The 20669-nt window shown below is 36.1% G+C and overlaps 1 protein-coding gene across 5 annotated transcripts in view; it reads right to left on the bottom strand.

Moving 5' to 3' along the window:
- Positions 1-442: 442 nt before the first annotated feature.
- KIAA1109 (KIAA1109 ortholog) overlaps positions 443-20669 on the bottom strand; it is a 220928-nt gene continuing 200701 nt past the window's right edge. For all 5 annotated transcript variants that reach the window (XM_013053923.2, XM_045083613.1, XM_045083614.1 and 2 more), the window contains 7 exons: positions 20388-20605; positions 17481-17732; positions 16617-16820; positions 15040-15234; positions 14498-14632; positions 4679-4844; positions 443-1196 (listed from right to left, as the gene is read on the bottom strand). In XM_013053923.2, coding sequence (XP_012909377.1) covers positions 980-1196; positions 4679-4844; positions 14498-14632; positions 15040-15234; positions 16617-16820; positions 17481-17732; positions 20388-20605 — 1387 coding nt within the window. In that variant the 3' untranslated portion in view covers positions 443-979. The remainder of the gene's footprint in view (positions 1197-4678; positions 4845-14497; positions 14633-15039; positions 15235-16616; positions 16821-17480; positions 17733-20387; positions 20606-20669) is intronic.

Raw genomic sequence — 20669 nt, 5'->3', positions numbered from 1 at the left:
CCTTCCAATCCTCAGATGGATTTCTTAGATGTTCCTAGTGACTGAACCTCAATACAGCAGTGTTTGAGGAGAAGAAAGCCCAGGTTCCCCCTACTTCTCCATCTTAACTCTTTCCACAGGGTTTTTTTTTTTTTTTTTAAGTTAGTTAGTTAGTTAGTTAGTTTGCTTATTTATTTATCTTAGTGACAGAGAGCAAGCGCAGGGGAGCAGGAGGAGCAGAGAGAGAGGGACAAGCAGACTTGGTGCTGAGCTGGATCCCATGACCCTGAGATCATGAGCTGAGCTGAAAGAGTCTAACTCAACCAGCTGAGCCATCAAGGTGCTCCATGATTTGATTTTATAAGTTTTAATCATCTTCTATGAAAACATTCAGTAACAGCACAGGCATCTATTATAAAAAATAAGATATAAAAGAAGAAAACACACAAAAAGAACTACAGAGTGAAACCAATTACTGTGACTTTATTACAATAGTTACAAACAATATTTTAGTTGTAATCATATCACAATTACTCAAACTATATACAAATAGGTATTTATACAAGACTACATTTTAAAAAAAGAAAAGGCAATTAATGACCAAAAAAAAAATCACATTAATTATCAACAAGATTTTTTTCTAAAAGTTATGGCCAGTAACAAAAATTCACAGTTACTCTGAAAGTATTTTAAAGATGCAGGAATCATATTGCACATAATACAATTATAAACCCTACTGAGCAGATTTATATATTTTAATCTAGTTTTTCACAAAATGTACAATACCATGCAATACTCCATTGTATATAGAATGGTGGAACTAGAATAAACAGGTTAACTTACAAACTTTCAATATAATGGCCAAAAAATTGGAGTTATTTTAAGTTATACTGAAAATAATTTTACTATACAAAAAAAAAAAAAAAAAAAAAAAAACACTCCAGTGTAATAAAACTTAACAGACACAATCTTAATTTGTTCACAGATCAGGTTACTTTTTTTAGTGTTCTTCTTTGTCTTTTCCTTTCTTTTCCTTTTCATCCTGTAGTGCAGTACCAAGTTTTTTTATAAGAACTGACAGAACCTTGTCAAGGGGGTCCATGACTCCTCTTTGAAGCCATTTAGGAATAGTAGTCCTGGCATGATGAAAGCCCAGTTTTTGAAGAATATAATCAACACCTACTGGATCAATCTTTCTTCCAGTCCAAGAAATTAATCTAAAATTACAAATAATAGGTATTAAGGAAGATAGTGTCAAAACACTGAAGGTAGGTTCAAGAACATCACTAAGCCTCCATAATATGCTCAAGATGGACTGTTCTCAGTAGGTGCAATTGAATAATCTAAGTTATAATTCCTCAGTTTATTTTAACAGTATTAAAAAAATGCGATTCTATGTATTCTTTCCTTTTTTTTTTTTTTTAAAGATTTATTTATTTGACAGAGAGAAATCACAAGTACACTGAGAGGCAGGCAGAGAGAGAGAGAGAGAGAAGGAAGCAGGCTCCCTGCTGAGCAGAGAGCCCGATGTGGGACTTGATCCCAGGACCCTGAGATCATGACCTGAGCCGAAGGCAGCGGCTTAACCCACTGAGCCACCCAGGCGCCCCACCTTTTTTTTTTTTTTTTTTAAAGATTTTTATTTATTTATTTGATAGACAGAGAGAGATCACAAGTAGGCAGAGAGGCAGGCTGAGAGAGAGGGGGAAGCATGCTCCCCGCTGAGCAGAGAGCCCAATGTGGGGCTCAATCCCAGGACCCTGAGATCATGACCTGAGCCAAAGGCAGAGGCCTAAACCATTGAGCCACCCAGGCGCCCCGATTCTATGTATTCTTGAGAGCCTATGTGTAGCAGTGGAGTTAAGTGAATTTCATTCTGATTTTTTTTTAAATTTTTACTTATTTATTTATTTTTGAAGATTTTATTTATTTATTTGACAGACAGAGATCATAAGCAGGCAGAGAGGCAGGCAGAGAGAGAGGAAGGGAAGCAGGTTCCCTCAGAGCAGAGAGCCCGATGCGGGGCTCGATCCCAGGACCCTGAGACCATGACCTGAGCCGAAGGCAGAGGCTTTAACCCACTGAGCCACCCAGGTGCCCCGTTTCTGATTATTTTATTTTAGGCCTCTTAAGTTACAGGGTCATCTTGACATTTAAAGAACATCTGGTTCATTCTAAAAGATGTTAACTTGATGGGAGGATTCCTTTTACAATGTGCACATATATCAAATTATGACACCATCCACTTAAAATATCTTACATGTTTTGTCAATTTTACCTCAATAAAGCTGAGAAAAAAAATAAGAGTTCAACATATATGTGGCATAATGGTGGTGGATAAAAGGCTGAGACTTCCTGAGTTTTTGCTATGTACTAAACATGTTTGGGAAAAACCATTTTCTTCCATTTCCTTCCACATAGAAGAGCAGCCATTAGTGAAACACGCCTGGTCTTTCTCTGTTCCTATATTAATATCCTGTATTAATGATTTATCTGATTGGCAAGTTAACTGAGGAACTGGGTTGTGTAGTTCAGTACTCTCTTCCTTACCTTAAGGGCCAGTCATTTTGACTACTGCTCCATACAATAGGTTTCTCAAGGACAGACCCCTAAATAGGTTAGCCCCAGCCTGTTCACAGCTGGCTACAGCTGGTTGAGTTCACAGGGCTGCCAACTGCAGAACTCAAGGTGGGGGAGGGCACACAATTCTGGTGTTCTTCATGATGAAGATCTTGTAGGTAAGTCTAAACCTAGACTCTGAAGTAGAAGGCCATTATTACCAGACATCCAAACCACATTCTCTGCTATGAGCTTTATCACTATTAAAACTGTCATTTTGATTTCCAGCTGCCTCTCTCTCACTGTTCAATTGCTTCTGAACTTGGGCAGGAAAAGAGGGTACGAAACACTGATCTGCTAAGACTCTACTAGTTATAAGCATTTTGCATTAATTAACTCATTTAACCATTTTAACAACCTTACAAGGTAGGTAATACTGTTTACCAAATTTTTCTTATGAGGCAACTGAAGGAGAAATAGGTTAGGTCCTTTGGCCAAGATCATTCAATTTACTATGCTATCTAGACAACAGGTCTTACAGCTAGAGCTCTTCAACATTCTCTCCACCACTACACCATATTAACTAGTTTCTTGATGGTATGCTTTAAAAAAAAAAAAAAAAGAATGGCAAATTAAACTTTTTATGCTCATTTTAAATTAAAAGATAATTTCATCATAGATTTACAAATACAAAACAAATTTTCTTGGTAGTTTTCTGCATTAGGATATTTGCAATATTTTTAATTTTGTTCTGAGTATTGACACTGTTAATACTTCTCATGAATATTTGTATTGTTAATACCAAATTTTATTTTATTTTTAAAAAATATTTTATTTATCAGAGAGAAACAGAGAGAGAGTGAGAGTATAAGCTGGGGGAGGGGCAGAGGGAGAAGGAGAAGCAGACTCCCTACTGGGCAGGGAGCCTAATGTGGGGCTTGATCCCAAGACTCTGAGATCATGACTGAGCTGAAGGCAGATGCTTAACCAACTGAGCCACTCAGGTGCCCCCAATACCAAATTTTATTATAAATTTTTAACACAAAGTCACTACTTTCTGCTTATACATGAGTCCACTGTGTAATGGATATTTGGTTGCTATGGAATTATTTTGTGGCATAAATTTCTGAAATAATAACCTTATCTAAAAGAAATCTGTACTGTTCTGCAGAAATGTGCCAGAGTATGATGGACTTTTTTTGATACTGTTATTCCATGATTCAGAGAGTTAAAATTTGATTAAGAAAGCAGATGAGAGGAAAGGTAAAAATGACAGGAAGGTTGTTAGTGGTAAGTACCACTAGTTAGAGCAGCCATTATAAATGTAATTAAGATTGGAAAATAGTTTGGAAATTTTAATATGAAAATAAGTTGATATAATTGGGATCATGACTGTAGTAGAACAGTCTCGGTAAATGAACCCGAATCTGACAGCATTAAATTCAACATTTCAGGGGGCGCCTGGGTGGCTCAGTGGGTTAAAGCCTCTGCCTTCGGCTCAGGTCAGGATCGGGCCCCACCTCGGGCTCTCTGCTCCGCAGGGAGCCTGCTTCCTCCTCTCTCTCTGCCTGCTTCTCTGCCTCCTTGTGATCTCTGTATGTCAAATAAATAAATAAAATCTTTAAAAAAAAATTCAACATTTCGGGATTGTTGAATTGCTTATTGTGTAGCATGCAGACAGAACAACTCTGTGACATTGTAGGTTCTATCACACTGTTGTAACATGTGTGAGAAATTGTAATAATTCCTTAATGATGATGTATGGCTGTTATTGTGTCGTCACAAACTAAGAAACAATAAAGTTTACTGCAGGTCCCTCAAACACCTGAAAATAATATCCTGGTGAAAAAGATGGTTAAAAAAAAAAAGCAACGGTGGACATGGAGTTATTCTCATCTGTTAGTGATTAACTGATGGAATGTCACACAGTTGTGGTGGCCGTGCCTCTTTTGTGTTGTGCTAGAAGCACTTAAAAAAGCAGAAAGGAGCAGAAAACATGGCCAGAAGTTAGTGATGTTATAAGTATCTAACTACTAAAAACTGTTTTTGGTAAACTGTATATAACTTGCTCCATTATTTATGACCTTTTTCTCATGATAATCCCACAGAATACAGGGAAATATATATATCCACTACGTACCTGAGAGTGGGTTCGAGATGCCATGTGTTGCACATAAAATCTCTCCAGTCCACAGTCGTATAAGTGATGCTGTCCTCTCTGTCTCTCTCAGAGGAATTGTCATCATGTATAATAATTGGGCTTTTCTGTCCTGGTCGAGTAGATAAAATCCGAGGTGGAAAAATGGCTATAATGAAAATGATAGATTATTATTACAAATAGATATCTTATAAATTTATTTTAAATCACCATATAAGTATAATTGGCTCCATTTGTCATTTTACTTATGAACAGGCCAATTAATTTAATTACCTTTCTGAAAAACTAGTATTTTAAAATAAGCCATAAATAACTTCTTAAAGTTATTTCTTTAAAGACAATGTCAAAGTTAGCATGTCACTTTTTTTTTCTTTTGAGGAATAGCATATATTTTACATATATTTGCATGCTTAAAACTAATGGTAAACAATGCTGAGATTTATATGATAGCAAGGATGGCTGCAGTGGATATTTTATAAATGTAAAATATATGTAAAATATATTTTTATATTTTATATATGTAAAATGCATATAAATATATTTTACATATATTTGTGTGCTTAAAACTAATGGTAAAGAATGCTGAGATTTGGGGAATCAAGATGGCGGAGAGGTAGCAGGCTGAGACTACTTCAGCTAGCAGGAGATCAGCTAGATAGCTTATCTAAAGATTGCAAACACCTGCAAATCCATCGGCAGATCAAAGAGAAGAACAGCAATTCTAGAAACAGAAAAACAACCACTTTCTGAAAGGTAGGACTGGCGGAGAAGTGAATCCAAAGCAACGGGTAGATAGACCCCGGGGGGGAGGGGCTGGTTCCCGGCAAGCGGCGGAGCAACGGAGCACAAAATCAGGACTTTTAAAAGTCTGTTCTGCTGAGGGACATCAGTCCAGAGGCTAAACCGGGCTGAAGCCCACGCGGGGTCAGCATGGCCTCAGGTCCCACAGGGCAGAAGGATGGGGGGTGTCCGAGTGTCGCAGAGCATGCGGGTATTGGAATGGGGAAGCCGGCTACAGAGACAGAGCCGACAGTGAGCTCACAGCTCGGGGTTGCTTTAAACCGGTCCCAGGCTCCGTGAGCTCAGAGCACGGGCCGGAGGTCAGGCAGACGGGAGTTACTGGGTGCTGTTCTCTGAGGGTGCACTGAGGAGTGGGGCCCCAGGCTCTCAGCTCCTCTAGGCCGGAGACCAGGAGGCCGCTGTTTCTATTGTCCTGCGGAACTCTATGGAAAGCACTCAGGGAACAAAAGCTCCTGAAAGCAAACCCAAGCAGATTACTCAGCCAGGCCCCTGGTAAGGGCGGTGCAATTCTGACAGAGGCAAAGACACTTGAGAACCACTACAACAGGCCCCTCCCCCAGAAGATCAACAAGAAATCAAGCCAAGACCAAGTTCACCTACAAAGGAGTGCAGTTTCCAAGGAGAGCAGAAGAACTCCAGAGGAGGAGAAAGCAAAGCACGGAACACATGGCTTTCTCCCTGTGATTTTTTAGTCTTGCAGTTAATTTAATTTTTTTTTTCATTTTTTTCTCTTCTTCTGCTAAAAGTTTTTTTAACTTTTACCCTTTTCTTTTTTAACGTTTTTAAACTAGTTTATCTAATATATATATATTTTCTTTTTTATACTCTTTCTTTATTCATTTTTTAAAATTCTTTTTTCTTTTTTTTTTTCGGTTTTTTCTTTCTTTCTTTCTGAACCTCTTTTTATCCCCTTTCTCCCCGCTCACAATTTGGGAACTCTTCTGATTTGATTAAAGCATATTTTCCTGGGGTTGTTGCCACCCTTTTAGTATTTTAATTGCTCCTTCATATACTCTTATATGGACAAAATGACAAGGCGGAAAAATCCACCACAAAAAAAAGAACAAGAGGCAGTAATGAAGGCTAGGGACCTAATCAATACAGACATTGGTAATATGTCAAATCTAGAGTTCAGAATGACAATTCTCAAGGTTCTAGCCTGGCTTGAAAAAGGCATGAAGATATTAGAGAGACCCTCTCGGGAGATATAAAAGCCCTTTCTGGAGAAATAAAAGAACTAAAATCTAACCAAGTTGAAATAAAAAAAGCTATTAATGAGGTACAATCAAAAATGGAGGCTCTCACTGCTAGGATAAATGAGGCAGAAGAAAGAATTAGCGATATAGAAGACCAAATGACAGAGAATAAAGAAGCTGAGCAAAAGAGGGACAAACAGATACTGGACCATGAGGGGAGAATTCGAGAGATAAGTGACACCATAAGATGAAACAACATTAGAATAATTGGGATTCCAGAAGAAGAAGAAAAGAGAGAGGCTAGCAGAAGGTATACTGGAGAGAATTATTGGGGAGAATTTCCCCAATATGGCAAAGGGAACGAGCATCAAAATTCCGGAGGTTCAGAGAATGCTCCTCAAAATCAATAAGAATAGGCCCACACTCCGTCACCTAATAGTAAAATTTACAAGTCTTAGTGACAAAGAGAAAATCCTGAAAGAAGCCCGGGAAAAGAAGTCTGTAACATACAATGGTAAAAATATTAGATTGGCAGCTGACTTATCCACAGAGACCTGGCAGGCCAGAAAGAGCTGGCATGATATTTTCAGAGCACTAAAAAAGAAAAACATGCAGCCAAGAATACTATATCCAGCTAGGCTATCATTGAAAATAGAAGGAGAGATTAAAAGCTTCCAGGACAAACAAAAACTGAAAGAATTTGCAAACACTAAACCGGCTCTACAGGAAATATTGAAAGGGGTCCTCTAAGCAAAGAGAGAGCCTACAAGTGGTAGATCAGAAAGGAACAGAGACAATATACAGTAACAATCACCTTACAGGCAATACAATGGCACTAAATTCATATCTCTCAGTAGTTACCCTGAATGTTCATGGGCTAAATGCCCCAATCAAAAGACACAGGGTATCAGAATAAATAAAAAACACAAAACCCACCTATATGTTGCCTACAAGAAACTCATTTTAAGCCCAAAGACACCTCCAGATTTAAAGTGAGGGGGTGGAAAAGAATTTACCATGCTAATGGACATCAGAAGAAAGCAGGAGTGGCAATCCTTATATCAGATCAATTAGATTTAAGCCAAAGACTATAATAAGAGATGAGGAAGGACATTATATCATACTCAAAGAGTCTTTCCAACAATAAGATCTAACAATTTTAAATATCTATGCCCCCAACGTGGGAGCAGCTAACTATATAAACCAATTAATAAAAAAATCAAAGAAACACATAAACAATAATACAATAATAGTAGGGGATCTTAACACTCCCCTCACTGAAATGGACAGATCATCCAAGCAAAAGATCAACAAGGAAATAAAGGCCTTAAATGACACACTGGACCAGATGGACATCACAGATATATTCAGAACATTTCATCCCAAAGCAACAGAACACACATTCTTCTCTAGTGCACATGGAACATTCTCCAGAATAGATCACATCCTCGGTCCTAAATCAGGACTCAACTGGTATCAAAAGATTGGGATCATTCCTTGCATATTTTCAGACCACAGTGCTCTGAAGCTAGAACTCAACCACAAGAGGAAGTTTGGAAAGAACCCAAATACATGGAGACTAAACAGCATCCTTCTAAAGAATGAATGGGTCAACCGGGAAATTAAAGAAGAATTGAAAAAAATCATGGAAACAAATGATAATGAAAATACAACGGTTCAAAATCTGTGGGACACAACAAAAGCATTCCTGAGAGGAAAATAAAGAGTGGTACAAGCCTTTCTCAAGAAACAAGAAAGGTCTCAGGTACACAACCTAACCCTACACCTAAAGGAGCTGAGGAAAGAACACGAAAGAAACCCTAAGCCCAGCAGGAGGAGAGAAATCATAAAGATCAGAGCACAAATCAATGAAATAGAAACCAAAAAAACAATAGAACAAATCAACGACACTAGGAGCTGGTTCTTTGAAAGAATTAATAAAATTGATAAACCCCTGGCCAGACTTATCAAAAAGAAAATAGAAAGGACCCAAATAAATAAAATCATGAATGAAAGAGAAGAGATCACAACTAACACCAAAGAAATACAAACTATTATAAGAACATACTAAGAGCAACTCTACGCCAACAAATTTGACAATCTGGAAGAAATGGATGCATTCCTAGAAACATATAAACTACCACAACTGAACCAGGAAGAAATAGAAAGCCTGAACAGACCCATTACCAGTAAGGAGATTGAAACAGTCATTAAAAATCTCCAAAAAAACAAAAGCCCAGGGCCAGATGGCTTTCCGGGGGAATTCTACCAAACATTTAAAGAAGAACTAATTCCTATTCTCCTGAAACTGTTCCAAAAAATAGAAATGGAAGGAAAACTTCCAAACTCATTCTATGATGCCAGCATCACCTGATCCCAAAACCAGACAAGGATCACATCAAAAAAGAGAGCTATAGGGGCACTGCACCCGAATGTTTATAGCAGCAATGTCCACAATATCCAAACTATGGAAAGAACCTAGATGTCCATCAACAGATGAATGGATCAAGAAGATGTGGTATATATACACAATGGAATACTATGCAGCCATCAAAAGAAATGAAATCTTGCCATTTGCGACAACTAGAGCGTATCATGCTTAGCCAAATAAGTCAAGCAGAGAAAGACAACTATCATATGATATCCCTGATATGAGGAAGTTGTGATGCAACATGAGGGCTTAAGTGGGTAGGAGAAGAATCAATGAAACAAGATGGGATTGGGAGGGAGACAAACCATAAGTGACTCTTAATCTCACAAAACAAACTGAGGGTTGCTGGGGGAAGGGGGTTTGGGAGAAAGGGGTGGGATTATGGACATTGGGGAGGGTATGTGCTTTGGTGAGTGCTGTGAAGTGTGTAAACCTGGTGATTCACAGACCTGTACTCCTGGGGATAAAAAATATATGTTTATAAAAAATAAAAAATTAAAGGGGAAAAAAAAAGAGAGCTATAGACCAATATCCTTGATGAACACAAATGCGAAAATTCTCACCAAAATACTAGCCAATAGGATTCAACAGTACATTAAAAGGATTATTCACCACGACCAAGTGGGATTTATTCCAGGGCTGCAAGGCTGGTTCAACACCCGCAAATCAGTCAATGTGATACAACACATCAATAAAAGAAAGAACAAGAAACATATGATACTCTCAATAGATGCTGAAAAAGCATTTCACAAAGTACAGCATCCCTTCCTGATCAAAACTCTTCAAAGTGTAGGGATAGAGGGCACATACCTCAATATCATCAAAGCCATCTATGAAAAACCCACCGCCACATCATTCTCATTGGAGAAAAACTGAAAGCTTTTCCGCTAAGGTCAGGAACACAGCACGGATGTCCATTATCACCACTGCTATTCAACATAGTACTAGAAGTCTTAGCCTCAGCAATCAGACAACAAAAGGAAATTAAAGGCATCCAAATCGGCAAAGAAGAAGTCAAATTATCACTCTTCGCAGATGATATGATACTATATGTGGAAAACCCAAAAGACTCCACTCCAAAACTGCTAGAACTTATACAGGAATTCAGTAAAGTGTCAGGATATAAAATCAATGCACAGAAATCAGTTGCGTTTCTCTACACCAACAGCAAGACAGAAGAAAGAGAAATTAAGGAGTCAATCCCATTTACAACTGCACCCAAAACCATAAGATACCTAGGAATAAACCTAACCAAAGAGGCACAGAATCTATACTCAGAAAACTATAAGGTACTCATGAAAGAAATTGAGGAAGACACAAAGAAATGGAAAAATGTTCCATGCTCCTGGATTGGAAGAATAAATATTGTGAAAATGTCTATGCTACCTAAAGCAATCTACACATTTAATGCAATTCCTATCAAAGTACCATCCATCTTTTTCAAAGAAATGGAACAAATAATTCTAAAATTTATATGGAACCAAAAAAGACCTTGAATAGCCAAAGGGATATTGAAAAAGAAAGTCAAAGTTGGTGGCATCACAATTCCGGACTTAGCTCTATTACAAAGCTGTCATCATCAAGACAGCATGGTACTTGCACAAAAACAGACACATAGATCAATGGAACAGGATAGAGAGCCCAGAAATAGACCCTCAACTCTATGGTCAACTCATCTTCGACAAAGCAGGAAAGAATGTCCAATGGAAAAAAGACAGCCTCTTCAATAAATGGTGTTGGGAAAATTGGACAGCCACATGCAGAAAAATGAAATTGGACCATTTCCTTACACCACACACGAAAATAGACTCAAAATGGATGAAGGACCTCAATGTGCAAAAGGAATCCATCAAAATCCTTGAGGAGAACACAGGCAGCAACCTCTTGTACCTCAGCCGCAGCAACATCTTCCTAGGAACAATGCCAAAGGCAAGGGAAGCAAGGGCAAAAATAAACTATTGGGATTTTATCAAGATCAAAAGCTTTTGCACAGCAAAGGAAACAGTTAACAAAACCAAAAGACAACTGACAGTATGGGAGAAGGTATTTGCAAATGACATATCGGATAAAGGACTAAGCATATCATGCTTAGCCAAATAAGTCAAGCGGAGAAAGACAACTATCATATGATCTCCCTGATATGAGGAAGTGGTGATGCAACATGGGGGCTTAAGTGGGTAGGAGAAGAATAAATGAAACAAGATGGGATTGGGAGGGAGACAAACCATAAGTGACTCTTAATCTCACAAAACAAACTGAGGGTTGCTGGGGGGAGGGGGTTGGGAGAAGGGGGGTGGGGTTATATGGACATTGGAAAGGGTATGTGCTTTGGTGAGTGCTGTGAAGTGTGTAAACCTGGCGATTCACAGACCTGTACCCCTGGGGATAAAAATATATGTTTATAAAAAATAAAAAATTATTAAAAAAATAATTAAAAAAATAAAGATATTGACCTAAAAAAAAAGAATGCTGATATTTACTTGATAGCAAAGAATGGCTGCAGGTTGACATTTTTTAGCAATTTTATTGAGATACAATTCATGTATCATACAGTTCACTCACTTAAAGGGAACTATTCCAGGGCACCCGGGTGGTTCAGATGGTTAAGCATCTACCTTTGGCTCAGATCATGATCACAGGGTCCTGGGACTGAGTCCTGGATCTCTCTCTGTCTTTCTTTCTGTCTCTCACCAATAAATAAATAAAATCTTAAAAAAAAAAAAAAACTACCACTCGGTAGTTTTAGGACGTTACTGTCTCTCTATATATTGGAACACTGGTAATAAGTTAGGAACTTTTTATGTAAGCAGTCTTTCACCCTTTATAATGAATACTCAAATGTTTTATGAAAGACAAATTCTTTTTAAATTGGTGATCATAGGGTTGCCTGGGTGGCTCAGTGGATTAAGCCGCTGCCTTTGGCTCAGGTCATGATCTCAGGGTCCTGAGATCGAGCCCCGCATTGGGCTCTCTGCTCAGCAGGGAGCCTGCATCCTCCTCTCTCTCTCTCTGCCTGCTTCTCTGCCTACTTGTGATCTCTCTCTCTCAAATAAATAAATAAAATCTTTAAATTGGTGATCATAATATATATAAAATTAAAATCAAATCTGAGACAATGTAGCTTTCATTTGGCAAACTTTAATGTATATAGCATTTCTCTTACAGCAGAGATTTTCAAGACACAAATTGGGCATAAAATAATAGATAAATTAGGTAATATGACAGGCATTATGTAACTCTGGTTTTAACTTTATCATGAATCAGCAGTAAGGGATAACATATTCATTGGGAATGAGCCTAGGAATAAAACTGTCCTTACATTCAAATTACATAAGAATATAAATGTCTTCAGTTACTGCCTCCTCATAGTCACTCTGCTTTTATTTCTGGTAGTTGTTATAGTGTTACAGTATCTTGATGTTCTAGAAATATGTTGATTCTAGTCTAGCCTTACATGCTGTTAAAGATTATTCTCAGGCATGTTTATGCTTATTTTGGTCAAAACTAATTGCTTTTAGTTTTTAATTACAAAATACACTTATAACTATTAAAATATTTTTATTTATAACTGAAATTCCTAAAAACAATAACATTTGGTTATTGTAAATCTGATAATCAATCCTTATTTCCTTTTCCCATTAAAATAGTGTTATACAAGTTTGATTTTCTACTTTTAAATATAATTTATATGTAATAAATTAATTTCAGATGTACAACAAGGTGATTTAGCAAGTACATACATTTTGAAATGCTTGCCATGAGAACGATATTAAAATATTACTGATTATATTCCTTATGTTGTACTTTTAATCCCCATGATTTATATTTTTTAATTTTTTCCCCCATGACTTATTTTATAACTGGAAGTTTGTAGCTCTTAATTCCCTTTATCCATTTTGTCCATTTTCCCACTCCTCTCCCCTTTGGCAACCACCAGGTTGTCCTCATTGGGTCTGTTTCTCTTTTTTTTGTTGTTGTGCATGAGTTTGTATCTAAAAAGAAAGTGGCTTTTTTTGTTTTGTTTTTAAATATGCACGGTTCATGGCAGACCAAAACCAAAACATATTTCATAAAATGAAAGATTTCACATAATAATTGCAAAAGAAATCTGGCAGACTTTTATATAGACATGGACTAGAAAAGAATTCTGAACTTCACAGGTTTATTCAGAGTCTCTGTTATTTTTCCCCATATTAAATTTAAATATTAAGGCACAGAGAAAAACAAGAGGATTACTAGGGATTGGTATATGTTGGTGCTTTAAGTGAAGACTGGATCAAATTATATATAATATTTTCGATTATATGGTTTTAGTCATTTAAGTTTCAACTAATGTCTCACAGATTTCTTCCAGCCATCATTACTGATTTTACTCTCACTGGATTTTTGGCACGTAGATTTAACAGTAATGGAGCAGCAATTCAATCTATGTTATGCCACTTTTGCATTGTTTTTTGATAATCTGTTTTCTTCACTTAAACATTCATCATGAGACCATCTTAAAATACCTGCTAGACAAATTATGTCTTTTTGCTCATTTTAAAAATGAAGTATCACAGGGTGACCCAAACAAATAACATGTATTCCAAGCAATTAAAAAAAAATCATATCTGCTATTTTACTACTATATATTCATATATTTGTGCAATAATTACTTATTGGATAAAGACCATATGTTTGGAGACTATTCCATGTCATCATATTTCTGACGACTTCATTCTTTTAAATACTACAGAGTATTCCATTCCATTATATGGACACCATAATCTATTCAACCAGTTCTATAGGGATATTAAGGTCACCATATGTTTCTTAATGGACAAACGTATATTTCCAGGAGATAAACCAACGTTAGCTAGCTCATAAAAATAAAACACCACCACTGAAGTTCAAATTATTTATTTATGAAAAGATAATGTTTTCTGCATTCTAAACAGATTTATCTACTTATTTGTTTTCCTAACAATGTATATAATTCATGCTATTATGTAGTTGTTCTTTTAGCCATTTCATTTGACTAGCAATATTTCCTCAAAGAGCTTTCCCTTATCTTCCTCCTTTGTGAGATTCTCCTACAAGGCCTGATAATGTACATAACAAACATGGAAATATTTTGTAAAGTATAAAACACCATTCAGTGTGAGTTACGTTTAGAAAAAGAGTGTCACGGACATAGCAGACCCTCAGAAATTCTGTCACATAGTTTTACTAATATATTATTTATATTTATTTCACTGATTGATATTTACAACTCAAAGGAAGGAGACACATTCCACTCATTGTATCACTAGACCATAAAAATCCATTTAAACGACACAGACAAGAGCCTTTGCTGAAATTGGCAAGGAAAAAGAAGAAAAAAATGCTACTCACCTTTTTCTTTTTCTTTAAGATAAGCTGACACTAAATCATGAAGAAACATGATGAGCTCAGCATCCATAGTCACACAAATGTGGTCAGTGAACTCTGTGACCACACTACATTCTACCTTCGGCTTCAGGCTGGCATCTGTAATGGCAAAGTTCTATAGTAAAAGATTTAATGAGATATGCCCCTTTCTCTTCCTGTTTATAAGGGATTTACAAGGGTTTATGTAAATGCATCCATTTAAATGCAACTATAGACAATTGAGTAGTTTCTGTAAGTGATTTCCAAATGATGATATAGTTTACTGAGCACTTTCCAAGTATATGCCACTTACTCCTCATAAAACATTCTGAATGAAATCCTATTACTGTCCCCCATTTTACTGAAGAGAAAGAGGCACAAATGGATTAAACTATTTGCCAGAAGCCAAAAGCTGGGAAGAAAAACTAAGTAAATAAATTAGACTATATTACTATTACATAAATAATCTGTGAGAAAACAGTAATTTGAATTTTCTTAGTAACTTTAAAAACTATTTTTCTACATACCCTGTAATGAAGGTTCCTGTGGTTCTTGAACATGAATGGATTTAAATTCAAGCTGCATCCTTGGTAATGCAAAGATAGTCTCTGTTTCATGATTGTAGCTAGAACCTCCTCTGAATCCACTCAACAAACTAGAATTCTTCACTGTAGTGCTATTCTCAGTATTATTAGCATCAACATTACGAAGCAGGTTTAGCTCTATATGGACAATAATAAAGACAAGAAGAACCAAATTAAACCAACAGGCAATGATAAACCTATAGCTTTCATGACACTATCATACATAGAATTTTAGAAGCTGGAAAATAATGACGCACATTTTTAAAAGTAGAGCCATATAAAGCTTTGGTCTTGAGAATAGTTACCTATATATATATTAATCTATTGAAATATATTTATATATAAATATAGTGATATGTTTACATATATATGTAGTGTTTTACTCATATATATAGATAGTGATATATATCACTATTCTCAAGACTGAAGCTTTATAACATGGTTTTTGGATAAACCTAATACACTTTATTTTTGTTTGTCAAACTTTAAAATGAATATCATTTTTAACTAAATTTCTGTCTAAATTTAAGTCTTTCACTATGCTCAGAGTTCTCCATTGCTTGAATACTTTACTCTTACATAGAATTTGCAAATAAATATGTTCCTGACCTTGAAATAAGGTAGAAGTCCTGATTTTCCCCAACATAAGTGCTACAGTTTTCTTATAAAAATCAGCAGTTCTCAGGTACTCAGGTAGCAGTGCAGTTAGCTAATAGCCCCTCCATGGTATCCCAGCCAAAAGAACCCTTTCCTCAAAAAATCTCTCTTTGGAAGGTAGCAGAGTCAGTACATAACAGTCAATACATGCATAATCTTCTAATTTACTTCCTTACCTTCCTTTGTTCTCAGAACCTTTTTAATAGTCTCTAATCCCTGGCGCTGCCTATTCCATAGTAACTATTTTCAGTGGTGCCCAAGTCATCTTTCCCATTTTGAAAGGTGGTTATTTTTAAGGAAAACATTCAAGTCTTAGCAGGTCTCAGTGTAGTCACTTTTCTATGATTGGTAATATCAGTACTATAAACTTGAACACAAAAACAGCCACAAAATAAGAATTTTCCTGGCCACATTATTATAAGACTTGTGATTCTAATCAAATGGAAAAACCCATCAAAAGCACTCTTTTTAAACTTACTTCATAGGAATATTATTTAGTTTTATATCATCCCAACCACCCCAAACCTTAAAGTTGGTGGCATTCTATTACTTAGTTATATAGTAACTTTACCAAGCTTCTCATGTTTAGCATCACTACAAAAATATTTTTCTAACTATAATAAATGTTGCTTATTTAAACCAACTTTATTTTGAATATTTTCAGTTACACCTAAAATAATTTTTAGTCTATGAGATGTTACACTACTAGGATGGTAAATCAGGTACTAATATTGTTATTTATGAGTAAAATGAAACTAGTTTAATTCAAGAATTGAAAATTCTCCCTCCACTTAAATTCTAAACACAGGCAACAGAGCCCCAAATAAAGAAAATAAATCTCTCCAAAGAAATAAATTTTTAACCTTCATTCCTTGTGGCTGTAACATAGTTGAACCATTCTTTTACACTTGCTACTCCATGGGGTGGGTTTTCATGGCGACGCCTTGTTATCTTGGTTATTGTTGCCATAGGACTTTCCAAAGCCCCACATGGTTTGGTAACCATGGTATTGTGGCCCAGATGAAAATCTAATGTTTGTACTATATATGTAGAATGATCACTAGAGCCTAGAAGAAAAATAAAAGTTTCTTGATGTTAACAAACTACATTTAGATGCAAGAAAACAGTTGTGACTCTAGATTAATAGATTTAGTTAACTCAAACATAGATAAGGGTATAAAAAAGTGAGAAGTAAGAAAAAAAATCACAAATAATTTTTCTTTCTTTTAGTTATAACTGGATTTATCCCTGGTAATGAGTAGCATCCATTTTTTTCCTTCATCATTAAGAAATCACATATTAGGAAATAATAACTAAAAGGAAGGCGGTTTATCACTGTAAATACAGGTAAAAGCATAGCCTTACCAATAAAGTTTATAGTTTTAGTCTTGACTATTTCCTTAAACTACCACCATGAGTCTTTATATTTTTATACTATTTATAATAACTATTATTATGACTGTGGCCAGCCACAACAGCAGAAACTTTAATTGCCCAGAAACAGAATAAGATGGCAAGTTCAGAAGAAAGTCCTTTAACATGTTTCAGATTTTACAGATATTGATTCACTGGCAATGAACTCCTTGACATATTAAGTACATGAGAACAGAGTTGGACTTCAGAAATATAATGAAAACATACAAAAGACATGAGAAAGGAAAATTACTGTCATTTATAATCATATCAGAAGGTAAGAAAAGGTAAAAGTTACAAATGTGTCAATTTACCATCTTCCCAGATTTTCTGAGCTTCGGTCCAAAAGGCAATATTTGGTTCTTCTAAGTGAAAAAGGGCCCAGGATTTTGAACGGAAATTTGGACCATGAAAACAAGCCAGTGTCATATGATTTCCATGTAAGCTCATTGATCCTCCAAACTGCATTCCATTTTCTGGTAATGGAATCTGAAATAAGGATATGTGGCATCCTGATACCACCTTCAATACTCCAGGCCAATGTCGATGATGAGCTGCATCGAGCACTGCAAGAAAACCAAAAAGCACTTATTCTCAAAGGCCTCACAAACACCCTGAATGGCAGGTAGGAAGGCAGCAAGTGGCTATTTTCTAGAGCTGAAGTGATGCTGGGAAGGGATGAAAACAATTTAATACCTGGTTAACATTAAGTAGAAGCTAACAAAAATATAGTCTGTGAAGTAAGGATGGATAGAAACTAATGAAAGTAGTAACTTGCTATAATAACTATAACTTAACACTTCAGTAATGAGTCATGATTTATAAAGTGCTGGCATTAACTTTTATACAATTCTCACAATAGCTCTGTAAATTAGGGATTTTATCTAGAATCCTTTCAAGTGAAGCACAAGAGGGGTTAAGTGAACTAGTCATTAGAGGATCTATAAGTCAAATAGAAGTCTTCTCTCTCTCTCTCTCTTTTTTTTTTTAACTCGCTTATAGCCTAGCTACTCAAAAGTGAAGTCTGAGGACCAGCAGCATCAGCCTCACCTGGCAACTTGTTAGAGAGAAACCAAGACAAGTCCACCTTATACTTTCTGTATCAAAATCTGTATTTTAATGGTACACAATAAAGTTTGAGAAGCACTAATCAGATGTAACATTCATATTTATACTTCTCACTTATCCCAATAATGTCCTTTTTGGCTGTTTTCCACAACTCTCATTCCAGTTAGTTAGCATTTCTCTTTAGTTTCCTTTAATCTAAAACCAGTTCCCTAAGCCTGGTTTGTTTTTCAAGACAAGGACTTTTTTAAAAAAAATCTAGGTCAGAAGTTTGGGGGAACATCTCTAATTTGTATATGCCTGACCACCAATTCTAGTTTAAAGGAAATATAGAGATTAGAGGAACAGGATAAATGAAACTATAAGCAAACAACTGAAAAAAAAATTTAGAAGATAGGACAACTGGCTAAGTCTCTTCAACAACTCAGGTCATTAGAAAAAGGACTATGCTGCATTAAAAGAGTAAAGGAACATAACCAGACTTAACCTGGGATCTTGACTCTGATATATTGGTTTAGACAAACCAGTTTTAAGAATAATTTTAGGTCATTTATAGGATGTGGTTAGAAAGCCAGAGAAGAGAAATATTTAGCAAAATGGAAAACTGGATACATATATGGTACTGATACTCTATGGTACATAGATATTATTTGGATACTATTCACTAGACAAGGTTATAAAACAATATGAACAATATTTTGGTAAAAAGTATATGTCTTATATAGGTTTATAGAAAATTATCTAAAAGTATATACTCTAAATTGTTTAGAGTGATGATTTCTGGGTGGAATGTGATGTTTCAATTTTTGCTTATATGTATTTCCTAGGCTTTTCCAATGCACATGTACTGCTTCTGTGATTATAAAGAGTTATTTAAAATGATCCCCATGGGCGCCTGGGTGGCTCAGTGGGTTAAGCCTCTGCCTTCAGCCTGGGTCATGATCTCAGGGTCTTGGGATAGAGGCCTGCATCAGGCTCTCTGCTCAGCAGGGAGCCTGCTCCCCCCCCCCCGCCTCTCTGCCTACTTGTGATGTCTCTTTCTCATCAAATAAATAAATAAAATCTTAAAAAGATAAAATAAAATAACCCCTATTCTGACATTTTTCACTACTTTCATCTCTCTGGTTAAAGCTGCAATCATTTGCTGCCTGGACCCTTCCGATAGCCTTCTTAATATAACTATGCTTGCAACAACACTAATGGGAATTACTGCATTGGTCTCTACTTCCACTCTTTGCCACCTCTAGTCTATTCTTCACATAGCAGCCAGAGTGATTCTTCCAAAAGGAGTATTTTAAGAAAAAGTAAATCAAATATGAAACTGTTCAGAACTCTCCAATAGCTAGCCATCATATTCAAAATCTTATCTGTGGCCATTCATGTCCAACACTTTCTTGCTTGCTTACTCTGTTCCACCAAAGCAGCCACCTTAATGATCCTCAAATAAGCCGAGTTTCTTCTGCGGTAGGAGCTTTGGACTTTTTGATAGGCCCCTGTGCCCAGAACTCTCTTCCCCAGTAGAGATCTTTCTAGCCTAGAACTTTAAAAGGCTTCTCTGACCACCCTTTCTAAACTAGCTAGCCTCACACACTATTATTCTTTATTTCCTTCCCCTGCTTTCTTAGCATGCCTTTCTATCTGAAATTATCTGACATATTTAGTTAGCAAATTAATTATGGTCTATCTCTCCCATTAAAACAAAGCTTTATGTAGGTGGGAACTTTGCCCAATAGTGTATCTCTTATGCCTAAACCAATGCTTAAGAATATAGTTGATTTGTTGATTGAATTCCTGAGTGAAAATAATAATCTGCCTATTATGAAACAGCTAATAAATCCAAACTCAAACATTTTTATTCCACAGCCCATGTTCTAAACCAGAATATGGTATTGTCATAACTAGTATTCAAGAGCATGGAATGCGTATGGTTATAGGTAAGTTATGGCAGAGGAAGGAGGTAATATGTCATGACTTCACAAATGATGGCCTTTAATTCTATTGGTGAGTAGGAAATCAGGTACTTGCTGAGTAAATAGAATAAAGAGCATGTAGATCACTTTCTAAGTATGGTACATAGATATTATTTTAAATTAAGACTGTAACACAACATTTGGTGAAAGATAAAGTATATATAGAGGCTTAGCTCTAATTCTTACATTGTTCTTGTGAACTTCTCTCTAGGTTATTAGTCATTGTCTTAGGTGGAAGATATGGAACAGGTCCCCAGGTAGACAGAGCCCGTTTGCTGGTGTCAAACTGTTGTGTGAAAAATTCCTGGAGCTTCATTCCTATTTTTATCAGGTCTGGTGTAGTTGATCTTGAAATCATTACTTGGAAAATATCCCACTTCAAATCTCCATGGACAAATATTTCACTAAAGCATAAAACAGAACTATCACATATCTTACAGAAGATAACTAAAAAAGAAACAAATTAAA

This window comes from Mustela putorius, unplaced genomic scaffold (genome assembly GCF_011764305.1).
Source record: "Mustela putorius furo isolate JIRA1106 unplaced genomic scaffold, ASM1176430v1.1 tig00000721_pilon_pilon_pilon, whole genome shotgun sequence".
Classification (NCBI taxonomy): Eukaryota; Metazoa; Chordata; class Mammalia; order Carnivora; family Mustelidae; genus Mustela; species Mustela putorius.
This window is presented reverse-complemented; position numbering and strand designations above follow the sequence as displayed.